The 16,452-nt window shown below is 42.7% G+C and overlaps 1 protein-coding gene across 1 annotated transcript in view; it reads left to right on the top strand.

Annotated features, from left to right (window-relative positions):
- Nucleotides 1-16,452, top strand: part of NUBP1 (NUBP iron-sulfur cluster assembly factor 1, cytosolic) — a 49,782-nt gene that overhangs the window by 12,709 nt on the left and 20,621 nt on the right. Inside the window, exons 4-5 of the mRNA XM_083153357.1 lie at nt 8,294-8,362; nt 9,887-9,919. Coding sequence (XP_083009483.1) covers nt 8,294-8,362; nt 9,887-9,919 — 102 coding nt within the window. The remainder of the gene's footprint in view (nt 1-8,293; nt 8,363-9,886; nt 9,920-16,452) is intronic.

Here is a 16,452-nt window from a genome sequence, read left to right as displayed (position 1 = left end):
CTGTAATGTGGGTATAAAATTAAGTGGGGGCAATGTTTTATGAAAAAATATGAACTGGACACACACACACGTCATACTGTGAATTGGGTCTACTGCGTTACATACTGTGTATCAGTAGCCCTGCAATGCGACATCATGTGAGCTTAGGCACCACTATGGTTCATTAAATATACTATGGCACTACCATGGTTCATGAAATAAATAAGGGAACTACTATGGTTCATAAAATAAACTAGGGATTTAATATGGGGCATCAGCAACTGGTGCAGAGAGGTGTCTCAGAGTCTAGAAGCATTTGTTGGGACACGGACCCCTTCAAAATGTTGCTATGGGGCTCACAAAGTCCTGGCTACATTACTGGCTAGAGCCTTTCTGCCCAACCTTCATTGAAAGATAAGAATACTGGCCTCTTCTGCAGTCTGAAGTAGGTTTTGGGCAGGCCATAAGTTATTATTACACAAAGCTTTAAAAAAGACAATATCTTGTGGTTACTGGAGGGCACAACCTTGACAATAACCCATAAAGGGGCAGATGTATTAAGCCTTAACAAGAGATAAATGCAAGTGTGATAAGGAGAGAGAAACGTCCAGCCAATCACCTGCCAACTGCCATGTTACAGGCTGTGTTTGAAAAAAGTCGGTAAGGAGCTGATTGGTTGGACGTTTATCTCTCCTTATCACACTTGAATTTATCTCTTGTTAAGGCTTAATACATCTGCCCCAAAGTTGGATGTCACTGTTTGATCCATCCAGTCAGTCTATTTCAGTCGTGTCCTTACGTGACATAACATATATGTTGCAAAAATTGGTGGTCTCCGTTTTGTGCGTGTTATTTGTGAGATGTTAAACAATCCACAAAAAAACTTAGTTTTTTAGCATGTGAGCAATCTCTTATTTATAAAGCTTCACAGTAAACTGATATTTATGCTCTTTCTTTCTTTTTTTTTTTGGTCATAAGACCTACTGACCTACGTTATATCAAGATGAAAGACCCCCCCCCCCCCCCCCCCAAATGCAATTTATGTGATCTGTAATTTGCAGTTCTGCTGATCTGGCTGGGGATAGTACAGGGGCACACCACTCTGCAAGTATTCCTTTTTATATTGTAACCAGCTCAGCATGGTTTTATAGAGGAACCTACACACACTCGTTCTCTCCTTCTGCATTAGCGGTGCAAGTCCAGGCTTTAGCACTGTGCAGTGTTGTTTTGTTTTTGTTTTTTAAATGCCCCTATTCTATTTTGACAACAATCATCATTAACTTGATGATGATAATGACCACTGTATCTTCCAATGTATCCACATACTGGCATAATTACACTTGCAAGATCTTAATCGGTTATGCAGGCTCGAGTTACTGTAACTTTTTGTTTGGACCACAAACGTGCAGTGCATTCTGTATGAGGCTTTATCAAGTTTTACAATGACTCAAAATAGTAAAGTTGGGTTATATTCAACATCAGAGTTTGGAATCAAGTAAAATATTTATTACGCTGTTCAGCATGATGTATAGTAAATAATTTCTACTAATTCAGAGCAGATGTTTGGTTCTATGTTACATCAGAGACTTTGAATTTAATGAGAACAGGCAGTCACAGAATTATTAAATTAATTTCTTAGTTTGAATTCTTAGTTTGGTTTTCAATATTAGGAGCGTTTTCTGGCAGTGTATTTCACTTGGTAGTGTTTAACCATTTCAGAGCTTTTCTGGCCATTACTACAAACTTTTACATTTTCTGCAAAAGGATATATATTACAAATATTTTTTCCTTTCTTTTTAGCTTTTGATCCTAAATGCTAGGAGGATGGTTTTGCAGAAGAATTAAGGGCATTAATGCTGAACAGTGCAGACATTGTCAATGAAGTCATCCATGTAAATTATAAGATTTTCTATACTACACAAGAGCCTGTTCATTTACTTTGAACTTTCTACTTGTCACTTAATCCATCTTTTCTGCTACATCTATAAGTATCTCTAAGAGGAGCGAATTAAGTATTCCCCTGTAATTGCTTAAATATTCAGCATCATTTTTGTCGCGGGGGTTTGTACGTAGACTGATTTTATCTTATGCCCTTAAGCAGGCTTAGCCAGTCTCTATCTCTCATCTTAACCACAACTCCCAGCTCTGCTGACCAATGTGACAGTGGTTACCTTTCTTTTTTTTTAAACTCTCAACATGAACAAGATGCTAAAGTTGTTGTTGTTGTTGTTGTTGTTATTACAACATATGTTTAGATCTGTACAGTTCATTGGTAAACAACATCAGGCGCGCACGCAGGGGGGGGGGTTTCGAGTATCTAGAAACCCCCCTGGCCGCCGATGTATTGTTATTGCTGGTTCCAATGTTTACTTGTCTTCCCCCCCCCCCCCCCCCCCCGGGCTCTGTGCTCTCTCCCTCCTCCCTGCTGCAGCTGCCATCTCTGGGGTAGATTTATTAAGCTTGGAGAAGAGAGAAACTGGAGATAAAGCGGAGAAAAGGTAAAAGGAGATAAAGCACCAGCCAATCAACTCCCAACTGTCTTTTTTAAACACAGCGGATTGGCTGTGCTTTATCTCCTTTTACCTTTTCTCCGCTTTATCTCCAGTTTATCTCTTCTTCAGGCTTAATAAATCTGCCCCAGAGTGTGAGGTAAAGATGCAGCCACTGGCAGGAATGGAGAGCAGCTCCTCTCAGGCTGATGCCGTAACTTACAGCCTGAGGGGAGAGGACTGAGGAGCACATCAGCGGCACCATAGCAGGGTTGTCTGCGAAGTAAGCGCGGGCAGGGGCGTCAAGCAGTTGCTTCATCTGTGTTCGCTGTATTCCACAAGGGGGGGCGGGGGTGGGGGCAGTCAGTGAATTGGCTGGCTGGCTGTTTGTGCTGGAGTGGTGGTGGGGGTGACTCAGATCCCAGGGTGGGTGTGTTATGGGCTGGGTGTGTTATGGGCTGTGGGCTATAATAACTATGCTGGTGTGCACGTGTGTATATATTTGCTACGTATGTATATATGTTGTGCGTGTGTGTATGTATGTTATGTGTGTATGCTTTGTGTGTATACAATATATATATACACAATATATGCTCTGTGCTCATGTACTGTACATGCTGTGTGTGTGTGTGTGTGTATATGCTGTTTGTGTGTCTGCAGTATGTGTGTGTGATTGATTGAGAAATATATATATATATATATATATATATATATATATATACACACCATATTTTCTTATAAATTTAATATATATAGTGTTCATTGCAGTTCCTCTTTCCTGCCTGGGGAGTCGCTGTCTGCTGTGGTGTTTCTAGCACAGGTCTGGTTTGCATATCAGTGCCGATATACAGACCACACTGTGTTAGAAGCACTACAGCAGACAGGGACACCCCAGGCAGGGAAGAGGAACTGCATGGGTTTTCAAAGATGGCAGATGCTAGAATGAACACACATATGTATATATGTGTGTGTATATAAAAATTCATACATACAGTACATACATAGGAAACCCCCCCCCCCCCCATGAAAATCCTGCGTTTGCCCCTGTACATGGCACTGTGTTCACATGATGTCACTTTAAACTTACCCTGCTTCACATTATGGCACTTTGATTCAGACCTGTTCGCAAGGGGCCAAATTTGTCCTTGTCCCTGATTGATATTTACATGCTTCAGGAAGGGGGCAGGCAGGGGATTATCCTACTTCCCTTGAAGAAGTCCACATTGGATGAAACGCACCGATACCCTCTACAATCCTAATTGGCTATATACCACTTGGACTAGGAATTTTTTTTTTTTTTTTGCTGCTTTTTATCCCGATTTGGGAAGGACTGAACAACCTTTTAAGTTAAGTACTCTTGTTTCTGGACTTAAAAGACTCTCCATGGGATAGATATATATTTTAATATTTTTTTGTATTTTTCATTTTTAACTTCTTCATATTGCCCCATGTTTTACTTGTAAACTGTCCCCCTTTTTTTATATAAATACTTACTTTTTGAATCAAGGTTCCTTCAAGCTATATCTCCACTTATAGGTGAAACCACACACCTAGGACCTAGAGCTTCTTTTTGAAAAATAATATATATATATTTTTTTTTACTTTTGGAAAAGATTTTAATGCTCAGCGAATCATAGTTTGTATAAAAGAAAAGGAAACTTATTAAAGGAAACTCCATATGAAAATAAATGTATGTATTTTTTTTTATTGTTAAAAATAAATAAAACTGTACATTGCTACTTATTCCAATATAAATTCATTTCTCACTGCTGATAGCTGCGAGACACAGGCTATTCCATATACAGCGTAGGACCATGACCTGTACAGAGTACAAAACCACAGTAACCAAATATTAACAGCAGTATTATTGTAACAAAGCAATAAGCAGAAAATTATAACTTTTTTCATTTCTAATGAAATTTTGCAATGCGGAATTATACATTTCATAAAGAACCACATGCTAACAACGCCAGAACGGAAACGTTAAGTATAGTTTCCCTTTACATAAGGCTTACCCAGTGTTTTATGCCTTCACTAGTAATTTGTGGATGTGAGGTTAAAACATCCATTGAAATATACTTATGGAGAATATCAGTAACCTATCATGAACACAGGATAGTGCATACAGTAAGTTATTTTGGATAGGGTATGACTGACTGTGGTGTGGTAATCCAATACTGGATAAGAAATCATCACTTCATTATCGGATTCCGGCTGTTTCACCTCATGGGAGTGTGACTAAATAGGTTGGTGATAGCAGTGAAACTCCCCCATCCATTAATGCAAGGGATCGCATGCGATACCCCTCCAACTTACCCAGAAGCTCTCAATACATCCTATGCGGTCCTTTTGCATACAATGCATCATATGCGATTCCAGCAAAGGCTGCGATAAATATTCATGGCAGCCCGCCGGATCCGCGATTGTGATGCGAGGCGCACGGGAATGTGCCTCGCATCACAGGAAAGGACCCGTGATATGACACTTTTTTCATGCGATCCATCACAACAATGCATCAAAATCGCATGAAAAGTACCCATATTGCACTAGTGGAAAGGGGGCCTTTATGCTGCGGTTTTGCATAGTTCATTTCTTTGAGGGATTGTGCCTCCATTCTGCAGAGATGGCTTCCAGTTCATGTAAATAGGAGGAGAGGGAGGCTGGGGCCACTCCACAGTGTAATATAGCTCATTTCATAGTGGCATGGTCTAACCATTGCATGTTCATGTTGGGGCAGTATGGATGGTGTAATGGTTAGCATTACTACCTCACAGCATTGAGGTCATGGGTTCAATTCCCACCATGGCCCTAACTAGGCGGAGTTTGTATATTCTCCCCGTACTTGCGTGGGTTTCCTCCGGGTGCTCCGGTTTCCTCCCACATTCCAAAAAATACTGGTAGGTTATTTGGCTCCTAAGAAAATTAACCCTAGAATGCCTGTGTATGTGTGTACATGTGGTAGGGAATATATATTGTAAGCTCCACTGGGGCAGAGACTGATATGAATGTTGAAATATTCTCTGTAAAGCACTGCGTAATATGTATGCGCTATATAAGAAACTGTTGATAAATAAATGTTCTAACTTTCTGAACACAATATGGCTTTCTGTGCACAAGAGGCCTCTGTGGACAGAGAATCTATTACTTCTGCTTACATGGAAGCAGCAATCATGGCACTTATGTTAATGCTGCAAGAGGTGTTTCACCTGTTATTTGCATTAAAACTGCAATGAATCATCTGTAACATCATCGACCAGCTGAATGGCTAGAGGGCCTTGCCTCATCACTCCCCCATAAAGCACCACCACACCTCCATTTTGATAACATGAGACTGTATACCATGGGTCTTCAAACTGTGGCCCTCCAGATGTTGTGAAACTACAAATCCCAGCATGCCTTGCCACAGTTTTAACACTCCCTTATAGCAAAACTGTGGCAAGCCATGCTGGTATTGGTAGTTTCACAACATCTGGAGGGCCACAGTTTGAAGACCCATGCTGTATACCGTTCAAGGTGACCCATTCCATTATTATTCAGTGGCAGTTGCAGAGTTGTGGCTTCAGGACAGTTCAAAATTCAAATTGGGTGGGGTTCACCTATTTGGATTTTGGACTGCTCCGTATGTGCCCCAGAGTACTATTCACACTGCATTCTGGGGTGCGGTTTCAGTGATGATGTTATTGACAGAATGTTGCTCAAAGCAGAAACAAAGTAATTTTTTGGGTCTTTACATTTTTTTTATTATATTTGTTGCTCAGACTTTTGGTTATGTTCTATAGTTTATGGCGTGTTTCGGCTGTTTGTGATGTCTAAGCAAATAATTGAAAGCGTATTCAGCCAATTTCCTACCACTCCCTTTCCTCTGTGCTTATTAGTTTTCTACAAAGGGTCGGGTAAGCTAAGGACAAACTAATTATTTACTTGATGGCCCTCATTTCGAGCCTCCACGGAAATGCTCTCCTGTATCTCACAGCTGATGAAGTATGACAACAGGTGCTTAGACTTGTTGAAATAGCTTAGTTGTATGACCAATTACTTTTTGTGAAGGATGGAGTTTTGGCAAATTGTACGTTTTTAACTTGGATGAACAGCGACTAATGACATTTCAGGCTGGAAAGCGCTCTATCTGCTTCCCTTTCCTCCCTCTCTCACATTTATTATAGCAGGTATTCTAGTGCAGCTGCTGGGATCACAATGCACCTTCTGTGACATTGGCAGAGAAGAAGGCCACAGGCCATCTGTTTGTACAGTATGAACATAAAGGTTAATCCAACCTAGGGAACACGAGCATTGTTACAGACTAATGAAATACCTTTAGTTTCTGGTGCCAGAAAAAAACTTGTGACTTTTTTTTTTTTTTTTTTTCAAGACAAATGAAGATTGTTTTTATGTAATGTTTTCTCCAGGACACTGACAACATTTGATGTGGTGTTGAAACCTTTTGGTTCACATATAATACATCTCTTAATGATTTTCTATTATGCAAAGCATTTGTTCAACATGCATACTATCAAATGTTAGACAATGCTGCTGTGTTGCCCACATAGTAATAATAGTAATGCATGCTTCTGTGCTACCCATTACCTGCCAGCACTCACATAAGCTTTAGCTGGAGACAGGAAACTGCGCTGCTACATATCACAAGGTTCCGCTCCATATCATTAGTGCTCTGGGAAATAACATTTGTTGATAATCCAGGGCTTAAAAGGTTCAAACCTATACACCAAAAAAGCAACTTGTTGTCAGTAGCACTATTGTTTCCATAAGTTGCTTTCATCCCCTTGTTGTTTGCAGTGGGGTCACAAGTGGGGTGCAAGCCGCTATCGGGTGTCTGCCGCACCTGGCTCCTGTCACTGTATAGAAGCCGCACTGCTGCCACAGCACTCCCCGTGACATTCCCATTTCAGGGACTGTTCCACTGTTCCACCTACGTGCCACCAGGTCCTGCAGTGGGAAAGGGGGCAGTTGAGAGATCATCCCTTACATGATGCTCTGCTTACTTGGAGCACAGGCTTTTCCCCCACAGTGATGGAAATATGTGGCTGTGGCTCGTGGTTCGCAGCACTTCAAATTAGGCCACGCCCCCTAATTTTGAGTGCACTCTTCGGCATGCGCAAACATGACCCTCCTGCGGCCAGCAAACAGTTGATGATTGAAATAATCTATAACCACTGGCAAAGCACTCTATGTAGGCACAGAATATGTCTATGTATTAAGACTTGAAGAGTACTTAAGCCCTGTACACACGGGGGGATATATCGCCGAGCGATATATCGCTCAGTGTCCTGTTTGCATCAGCGACCAGAGATGGTCGCTGATGAAAAAGAAACTGCCGGGGGAGGCCGGCAGTGGAAATCAGCTGGTTGCAGGAGCATGTTCCTGCAACAACTACGGGGGAGAAAACGAGAGTGCGCACTTGGCGATATATCGCCGGTGCACACTCCCATCGCGGGCAATATGGTCGCTCAGCAACCATATTGCCCGTGTTATTAGACATAATCGCCCCTGTGTGTACACAGCCTAAGTTGTCACAGATAATATACCAACCATCATCCGGTCATCTTTCTCCAATTCTTAGTACATGCTGTATAATCCTTAGACCCTAACCATGTGATACATTATTTAATCAACAGTTTGCAATGTCTTCATCTGTCATCAAGTTTTTATAATTGATATTTCATTTAATACCCTATGTCAGAATGATCATATTTCATTTCGGTGGTCAACCGAAAGCATTTCGACCTTAATAGGGTCGACCTAATGACCTTATACCATAAAACTGGCACAGGAAGATTGTGGCGCCAAACTAACTTCATTTCTTACAGATCGCTCTGCTTGATGTGGATATCTGTGGTCCATCTATTCCAAAGATTATGGGTCTGGAAGGAGAACAGGTAAGTGAATAAAGCCTCTCACTTTATGGGTTCTTTTAATCGGGATTTTCATTAATATAACTCATGGTAAATTAATATATTACATGAGAAATTTGATTCAAAACGGTTGCACAGCCGTAAGTAAGCCTGAGATCGCTTACCACAGAACTATGGACTGGAGTAGCTGCATGTAGTAAAATCCACAATGTTTGTAGTTTATAGTAGGTCAGGGTCTTCGGCCAGAATGTTTTGGAGTCTACTACAATAAATGTCTGCTAATTGCAGTTAATAATCGCTTGTAGCCATAAATGAATGCGGATATACTGTCTGAGACGGCTATTCATCAACTGGCAGGCCTCACAATGCAGATAACTTACTACATTAGAGAAAGAGAAGTTAACAGAAAAACATTTTGATATATGGCTTCCATACGTTAAGATTTTATCACCATTGGTCAAAAAAGCCTACAAAATGGTATAACATGGAAACTCTAAATGCAGGGGCTCCGTTTTAGTTTTTAACGAGGTAAAGTATCATATATTTCATTATCAATAATCAGAGCAAATCACACCAAACAGCTTATATGTTTTCATACATCTTATATTTCGTTTTTTGTACATTTATATACAATATATGGCTTTCATTGCATGTCTCGGGTTTTGCTAATGTGATTAATGTACGGTGTGTGCTAATGAATTTCAAATCTGTCAATAAAAGTAAAAAAAAAAAACTCTTGACACTAGGCTTGATTAAGATCACTACATAAACCCAGTGTTTTATGTAATAACCTGGTGGTGGGGAAACGGCATAGTTGCAGATAGAGTACTGCGTGAGAGCTTGCTGCATGAGTGCCACAGCATGATTGACAAGCAGCTGCATTTTGGTGGGCGGGGCAGTGATGGGGACTGTTCTACAAAATGGTTGTACATTATTGCATAGCTGCTTCCCTGTAACTGTACAATACCGAAATCTGTAGTGAAATAAGTCCCACAGTCCTTAGCATCTACTTACTACCATCTCAGAGATGACTTGCAGCTGAAGGCAAACACTATCCAGGCTTTTGTACCAACTCCAATGCTTATACGTGGCTCAGACCCTTTTATGCAGAGCACATAATTAGGATATTTGATGCCATAAATGCATCTTAGTCAAAACACAATGTAACTAGGGTGCACTGACTGTGCAGTTTCATTTGATATATTACAGGTGTATGTTGTATGCAACTGTATACAAAGCAACTGAACATGTACTGGAAAAATCTGCATGCGCTACCTTGTAGCGCTTCGTGTACAGAGTCAGACTCATTCACAAGTTTCATATATCATCTTAATCAGCAGAGTCCCATTTGTCCTGTTTGCATGGTGATTAAGATGCATTTTTCGCCAGCAAAAGTAAAAAAAGGAATAATACCTATGTTTTGTACCTGTTTGTTTTTTTCTATTGTGTTGCTGCTTTTACTGTTTAACACACAATCTTCTACATCAGTTGTGTTGTATTTTCTTTCTCGCATACAGTGGGGTACTTATATAATTTTTTTTTTTTAAGGTCCACCAAAGTGGCTCAGGATGGTCCCCAGTTGTAAGTATATGTGTCCATTAATGAAATTCTTTTGTTTTGAAATTGAAACAAAATAATCTGCTTGTATGAGTGGCTCCTTGATACAATGTGTTAGGCTTTAGAGTTACCCCATGGTTTTCATACCAGACGAATTAAAGTTTTTTTTTACGGCCCCCATACAGTAGTCCGACTTGTCCTGAGGACAAGCTGGACTCAATTTCTCCCCGGGAGAGTTCACTACCGATTTGGCACTTGGAGAGGCCGCTGATTGGAGAGGCTGCTCTCAGCCAATAAGCGGCTGGCTGCAGGTCCGCTCAGCTCTTCCCGGACAATGCCTGCCCCACCGATCCACAGGTGCTCAGCTCAGCACGGACCCCGCCACTGCCCAATACGCAGGGGATCGCGCATTGGCTCTGATGTGATGTTAAACATATATGATGTGGGCCGATTTCTTGGCCCAATCTGTCGGGATCGGGTGAAATCGGCCCAAAGCACCTTTACTCCTCCAACAAACTGCTGGGGGATACCTTAAGAAAGGTATAATCACCCACCATGGATAGCACCGTGGCCGGCCACAGATGCTTAATGGTCCATGGTAACAGTCAAACAACACTGGCTTAATTCACAATTACATTCAATGCAGGAGGTACCAGATGCATAACTAGGAGGTTAGTTTCCATGGGAGATGGGACCAGAAGATCCACAGAGTGCTTCTGTTAACACTATGACACTGGACACAGCGCATCACCTAGACTTGTAACGTAGCAAGTTGAACTCTGGATGACTGGCAACATATAGTGTAGTCTGATGAGTCACATTTCCAGCTGTTTTGTGCTGATGGTAGGGTTCAGGTGTGGTAAAGAACCCATGAGTCCATGGAAATCCGTTGTCAACAAGGCACTGTGCAGGCTGGTGATGGTTCCATAATGGTGTGAGGTATGTTCAAGTGGCATGGCTTGGGTCTGCTGAATACATCATTGACCAGTAACCTCTATGTTGCATTGCTTGATGACCATTTGCAGCCCTTCATGGACTTCGTGTACCCCTACACCTATGGAATATTTCAGCAGGAAAATGTACCATGTCAATGGTTCTCCAGAATAAGTTTGAGGAGAGTTCAGACCAATGACACCACCATGTTCACATGACACATCAACTCAATTAATATTAATATTAATATATATATTAGGCAGCAGGTAAACACTCCATTTTTTTTAAAGTTGATGGAAGCAGCTCATATTCCTTACCAACCTGCCGAGCTATACGTCCTATCATGGAAAATGGTTCGAGTTGTTTCTCTGTATTTGATAATAGCTGGACAGATGGTCAAGCTGAGCAGTGATTCAGCTGACCAAGCACATCCACCACAGGCAGTGCACCAAAACTAAACCTGTTTCCATGACATGATGTTATGACCGGACACCTCGACAAGACAAATTACCAATGAATTTTAACTTCTGATTTGCCCTTTAGATGCATCTAAATGCTTGACCATGCCTCGGCCTGCCCTGTCATCTTCCAACTGATGACGGGACAGTATGACTGATATGATGTGCAGGCTAATGACAGCGAGGGGAAGCCCCCCCTGATCGTTAGGATAGGCATCCCTCACCTGATGTCTTTTTAATATAGGACAGGCCTGATAGCTGTCCAAATTCACAGGCCGATCAATAAGCTAAAAACTGTTCATGTGTATGGATTGTAGGGCGCATGCGTGAGGCCACACAGTGTACAAAATGGGATGCAGTTAAAATCCCGGCGGTCGGGATCCCGACGCCGGAATCCCGACCGCCGAAATGGCGACACTTTCTCCCTCCTGGGGTGTCCACGACACCCCTGGAGGGAGAATAAATTAGTGTGCCGAGCGTAGCGAGGCACCGGGCCCGCTGCGTGGCGATCCACGTCCCCCCCTTGTCGGCATTTCGGCTGTCGGGATTCCGGCGTCGGGATTCTGAACGCCGGGATCCCGACCGCCGGGATTCAATACTGAATCCTACAAAATCAGTGATTACTTTTTTGCAATCCCCTCACAAATTGACTGACAGGAAGCCGGCGCTTCTGGGTGGTAACCAGCCATTTTCTGGAGTGTCAGGCGTATATAGGGAGCGCGTGTGACTTAATCAGCCTGTCTGTCACAGAGTTGTGGCATGGTCAGTTACGCACAGACAAGTGGGGAAATCCTTTGATGGTGAGCGAGTTGTAAATGGATTTGCAGATCAGCGATCGCTAGTTATTCGTAGACTTGTACATTGTGGAATTTTCTCTATCTGGGCGGCAGGGATCTGATCGCACACCTCTGCAAAATTGCAGAACTGCAATCAGGTCTGAATCAGGCCCATAGCCAGGTCTTCAGATCTCTACTTTCCTCACAAAATGTTTTTAGAGGAAAATAATCGTATTTCTTTTACGATCCCCATGGCAGCCATAACACTGGGATATCCTCCCTTCTCCTAGTTCAGACAGACTGTTTTTCAGGGACCGCCCACCTTGGGTATATTAGTCTCCTCCTCCCCCTCCTCTGTGTCTTTTCTTTCTGTCTCCGTTAGTTAGACAGTACAGGGGTGTTAATTTTGTTTTAAACCGGGTGCCTCAGAATCAGCCTCAGCTGAAGGGTAGCTGCCCGGGAAGAGGAAGAGTATGTAAGGAGTGTGGACTGGGTTCCTGCCATACAAGCTAAGTATACCTGCCTAAAAAGCTGAACGCTGCCGGCTAGACCGGTCAACATGGTACCTGTAGTGCGCCGGTAAGGTGCGTGGTATGAGGGCGGCATGTCACTCCCAATGGTGGGACCACAGCGGAGGGGCAGCAGCAGCCTGGTTCTGTGCTGTAAGCTTACAGCTTGTATCGCGGCGAGGAGATTTGAAGCAGCGCCGCAGGCAGAAGGGGCGGGAGCACGCCGACGCTTCACTTCCGCCCAGCGCTTACACGGGTGCGCTGGCTAAATGGTTCCCCGGGTATTCGGATGGATTATTTAGTTCCGCTTGGCTATAGTATGCCTTACAGAGCGGAAAGCGCAGGGTTAAAGCGCGCTATTTAAACCTGTGCTGCTGGCAGACTGTCACTTGTTGTCGGGAGTCTGCTAAGCTGGATCGGAGATGGATCTACCTTTTTCCCCTAAGCCTGTTGATGCCCAAATGAGGTAACCCTTGTTTTTATGGGCATTAGATTGTTTTATATAGATAGATAGTAATTATTCCTTTGGTTATAGTGTGCCTTCTCCACCTATTCCCAAGAAGAGGACTGCGAAGAAGAAAGTTGTTTCATGCACCTGCATGGCATGTGATATGCTGTTTTCGTCAGCGGATAAAGCTACAATTTGTGGGAAATGCTTGCAAACCCAAACAAAGAGTACTAAGCAATTTGAGCAAACAGATGTATTAAAGAATCTTATGGATTGGATGAAGACATCATTCGTATCTAAGGAGGAGTTTAGGCAGAGTCAAAATCCTAAAAGGTCCAGGGAACAAGCAGATTTGTCACAGGAAGCATATGATTCTCCAGGAGAAGTTGTCGATAAAGAGGATTCTGAAGATGAACCTGGGGAAATAGAAGATTCCAGAACCTTTAATTTGGAACTAGTAGAGGGCCTGTTAAAGAAGATTTATAAAGCTATGAACTTTAAAGAGGTAGTAGATACCGCAGAGGATAATCCACTATTTCAGGATAAATCTAAGAAAAACAGGTATTTTCCAGTTCATAAGATGATTAGAGACATGATAACCAAAGAATGGTCGAATGTTGATAAGAGAACAGGAACAAATAGTAGGTTGGAGAGAATGTACCCATATAAAGATGAGGAGCTGCTCAATTGGTGCCTTGTCCCGAAGGTGGATGGTGCAGTAGCCGAAATTGTATCCAAAACCACAATTCCAGTAGAAGATGGGGCGGCCTTCAGAGATGCTATGGACAGGAAAATGGAGAATGCGTTACGTAAAGTCCATTCTACAGCTGCGACATCACTCAAAGCTAGTGTGGCTACAGCTTCAGTGGTGAGAGCACTCAGACTGTGGTCAACTAATTTACATACAGATATTGAGGAGCGTATTTCCAAGCAATACCTGATTAAGAGTGTAGAAATCATGCAGAAAGGTATCGAATATTTGTGTGAATCCTCTCTGGACACGGTCTCATTAGCGGCGAAGACGATGGCAGCTGGGGTCTCAGCAAGACGGGCCTTATGGCTGAAACCTTGGAGTGCGGATGTGGGGTCTAAAAACAGGCTAATTACACTTCCATTTAAAGGTACTTATTTATTTGGGTCTAAGCTAGACAGTATGATCCAGAAGCTTTCCGGGGGGAAATCAACCAGATTACCCCAAGACAAGAGAAATAAATTCCCTATTCCAAGCGTTGGCAAACAAAGTTATAGAGACGCTAAGAGTTACAGGCCGGGACGGCCGTTCTACAGAAGAGGCAATGCAAGTACATCCAGACAAACTTTTCGTCAGTCCTTTCGGAGAGGAGGAAGGTCATGACTATCCACCGAAGGTAGGAGCAAGATTATTAATGTTTGCAGAGATCTGGAGAGAGACTATAAGGGACAAATGGGTCCTAGACATAGTCAAGAACGGGTACAGGATAGAATTTATGACGGTACCCTATTGCAACAGGTTCTTGGTCTCAAAGACACCATAAGACAAAGACAAGAGCTGCTAGTGAAGATCCAACAGTTGGTGGATATAGAAGCTATAGAGGCAGTACCAGAGTCTCAAAGGAAGAAAGGGTTCTACTCGAACCTGTTTTTAGTAAAGAAGAGCACAGGTGGTTTCAGAACCATTTTGGATCTGAGAGAACTCAATACATGGATAAAGACTCTGAAATTCCGCATGGAATGTGTGAGTTCAATTATGTCAGGGTTGAAGAAGGGCGAATTCTTGGCGTCAATAGACCTGCGAGATGCCTACTACCATGTACCAGTATGTCCTCGGGACAGGAGATTTCTCAGGTTTGCAGTGATGGGAAGCCATTTTCAATTCACGTGCATTCTTTTTGGCCTCAAAACATCGCCCAGAGTATTTGCGAAGGTGTTGGTAACCTTAATGGCAGAATTGAGACAAAAGAAGATCCAAATCTGGCCATATCTGGACGACCTTCTGGTGACAGGAGAGTCCAAGCAGAGGGTGCAAAGAAATATCGAGATAACTATCGAGTTCCTACAGAGACACGGATGGGTTATCAATACAGAGAAAAGCCAACTAAAACCTTGTCAGAAGATCCAGTTTCTGGAAATAAGAATAGACACCAGAAAGTTCACAGTAGCTCTATCATTGGAAAGATGTTCGAAGATACATCAGTTAGCAAAACTACTGTTTCAGAAGAAGAGATTTCCTTTGTGTCAGGTGTTCCAGTTACTAGGCATGATGGCATCCTGCATTCACATAATACCATGGGCGCAATGGAGAATGAGAACTCTCCAATGGCAGTTTCTCCACTATACAAGAGACAGAGGCAGCGAAAACCAGTTGGTGTCTTTACACAACAAAACAAGGAAGTCATTACTATGGTGGACGAAGAATTTGGACTCAAGATCCACAAATCTGGAGAGCCCAGAGTACCTAATACTGACTACAGATGCGAGTATGTCGGGTTGGGGAGCTCATCTACAAACAAGGTCAGTTCAAGGAACTTGGTCAATAGAAGAAAGTCGGAGATCCTCCAATGCGAGGGAGTTACTGGCGGTCTGGAGATCGATGGAACATCTTTCCCGAGTTATTCAGGATTCTCACCTGAGAGTCATGTCGGACAACAAGACCATAGTCTCGTATTTAAACCATCAGGGAGGTACAAGAGCCAAAATTCTGATGGCTATCTCGGAGAAGATTCTGGCTTGGGCAGAAATGAACCTCCAGTCGATATCGGAAGTATACATTCCGGGTCCAGAAAATGTAGTAGCGGATTTCCTGAGTCGCAGGGAGATGCTACCTGGAGAATGGGAAATAAACAAAACAGTCTTCGACTTGATTGTAAGAAGATTTGGAAAACCAGAGATAGATCTCATGGCGACATTTTGCAACAGGAAGGTGAAGACCTTCTACTCCAAATTCTATCACCCGCAGGCTCTAGCTATGGATGCCTTTTCGGTAAAATGGAAATTCAAACTGGGGTATGTATTCCCTCCCATTCCCATGATAAGCAGAGTTCTGAAGAAAATAGCAGAAGACAAGGTAGAGGTGATAATCATCTTGCCAAATTGGCCCAGGAGAGCGTGGTTCTCGAAGGTCCTCAACATGATGGTACAAGAGCCCTGGAGTGTACCAATACAAGCCGATCTACTGATACAAGGACCAATCTGTCATCCAGATCCAACCATATTTTCCTTAAAGGCGTGGAGATTGAGCGGAAAGTCTTGAAAAGATATGATCTATCTAATCAAGTGGTAGAGATGATCCTGGAGGCCAGAAAGAAAGTGTCATCACTGGCGTATTACAAGACATGGCTTAAATTCCTAAATTGGGAAAAGTTTTAAGGAAGAATTTCATGAGATACCAACTTCTAAAGTTTTACAGTTCTTGGTGGACGGATTCAAGATGGGTCTAGCAACTGCTACGATTAAA

This window comes from Crinia signifera, chromosome 7 (genome assembly GCF_055691185.1).
Source record: "Crinia signifera chromosome 7, ASM5569118v1, whole genome shotgun sequence".
NCBI lineage: Eukaryota > Metazoa > Chordata > Amphibia > Anura > Myobatrachidae > Crinia > Crinia signifera.
This window is presented reverse-complemented; position numbering and strand designations above follow the sequence as displayed.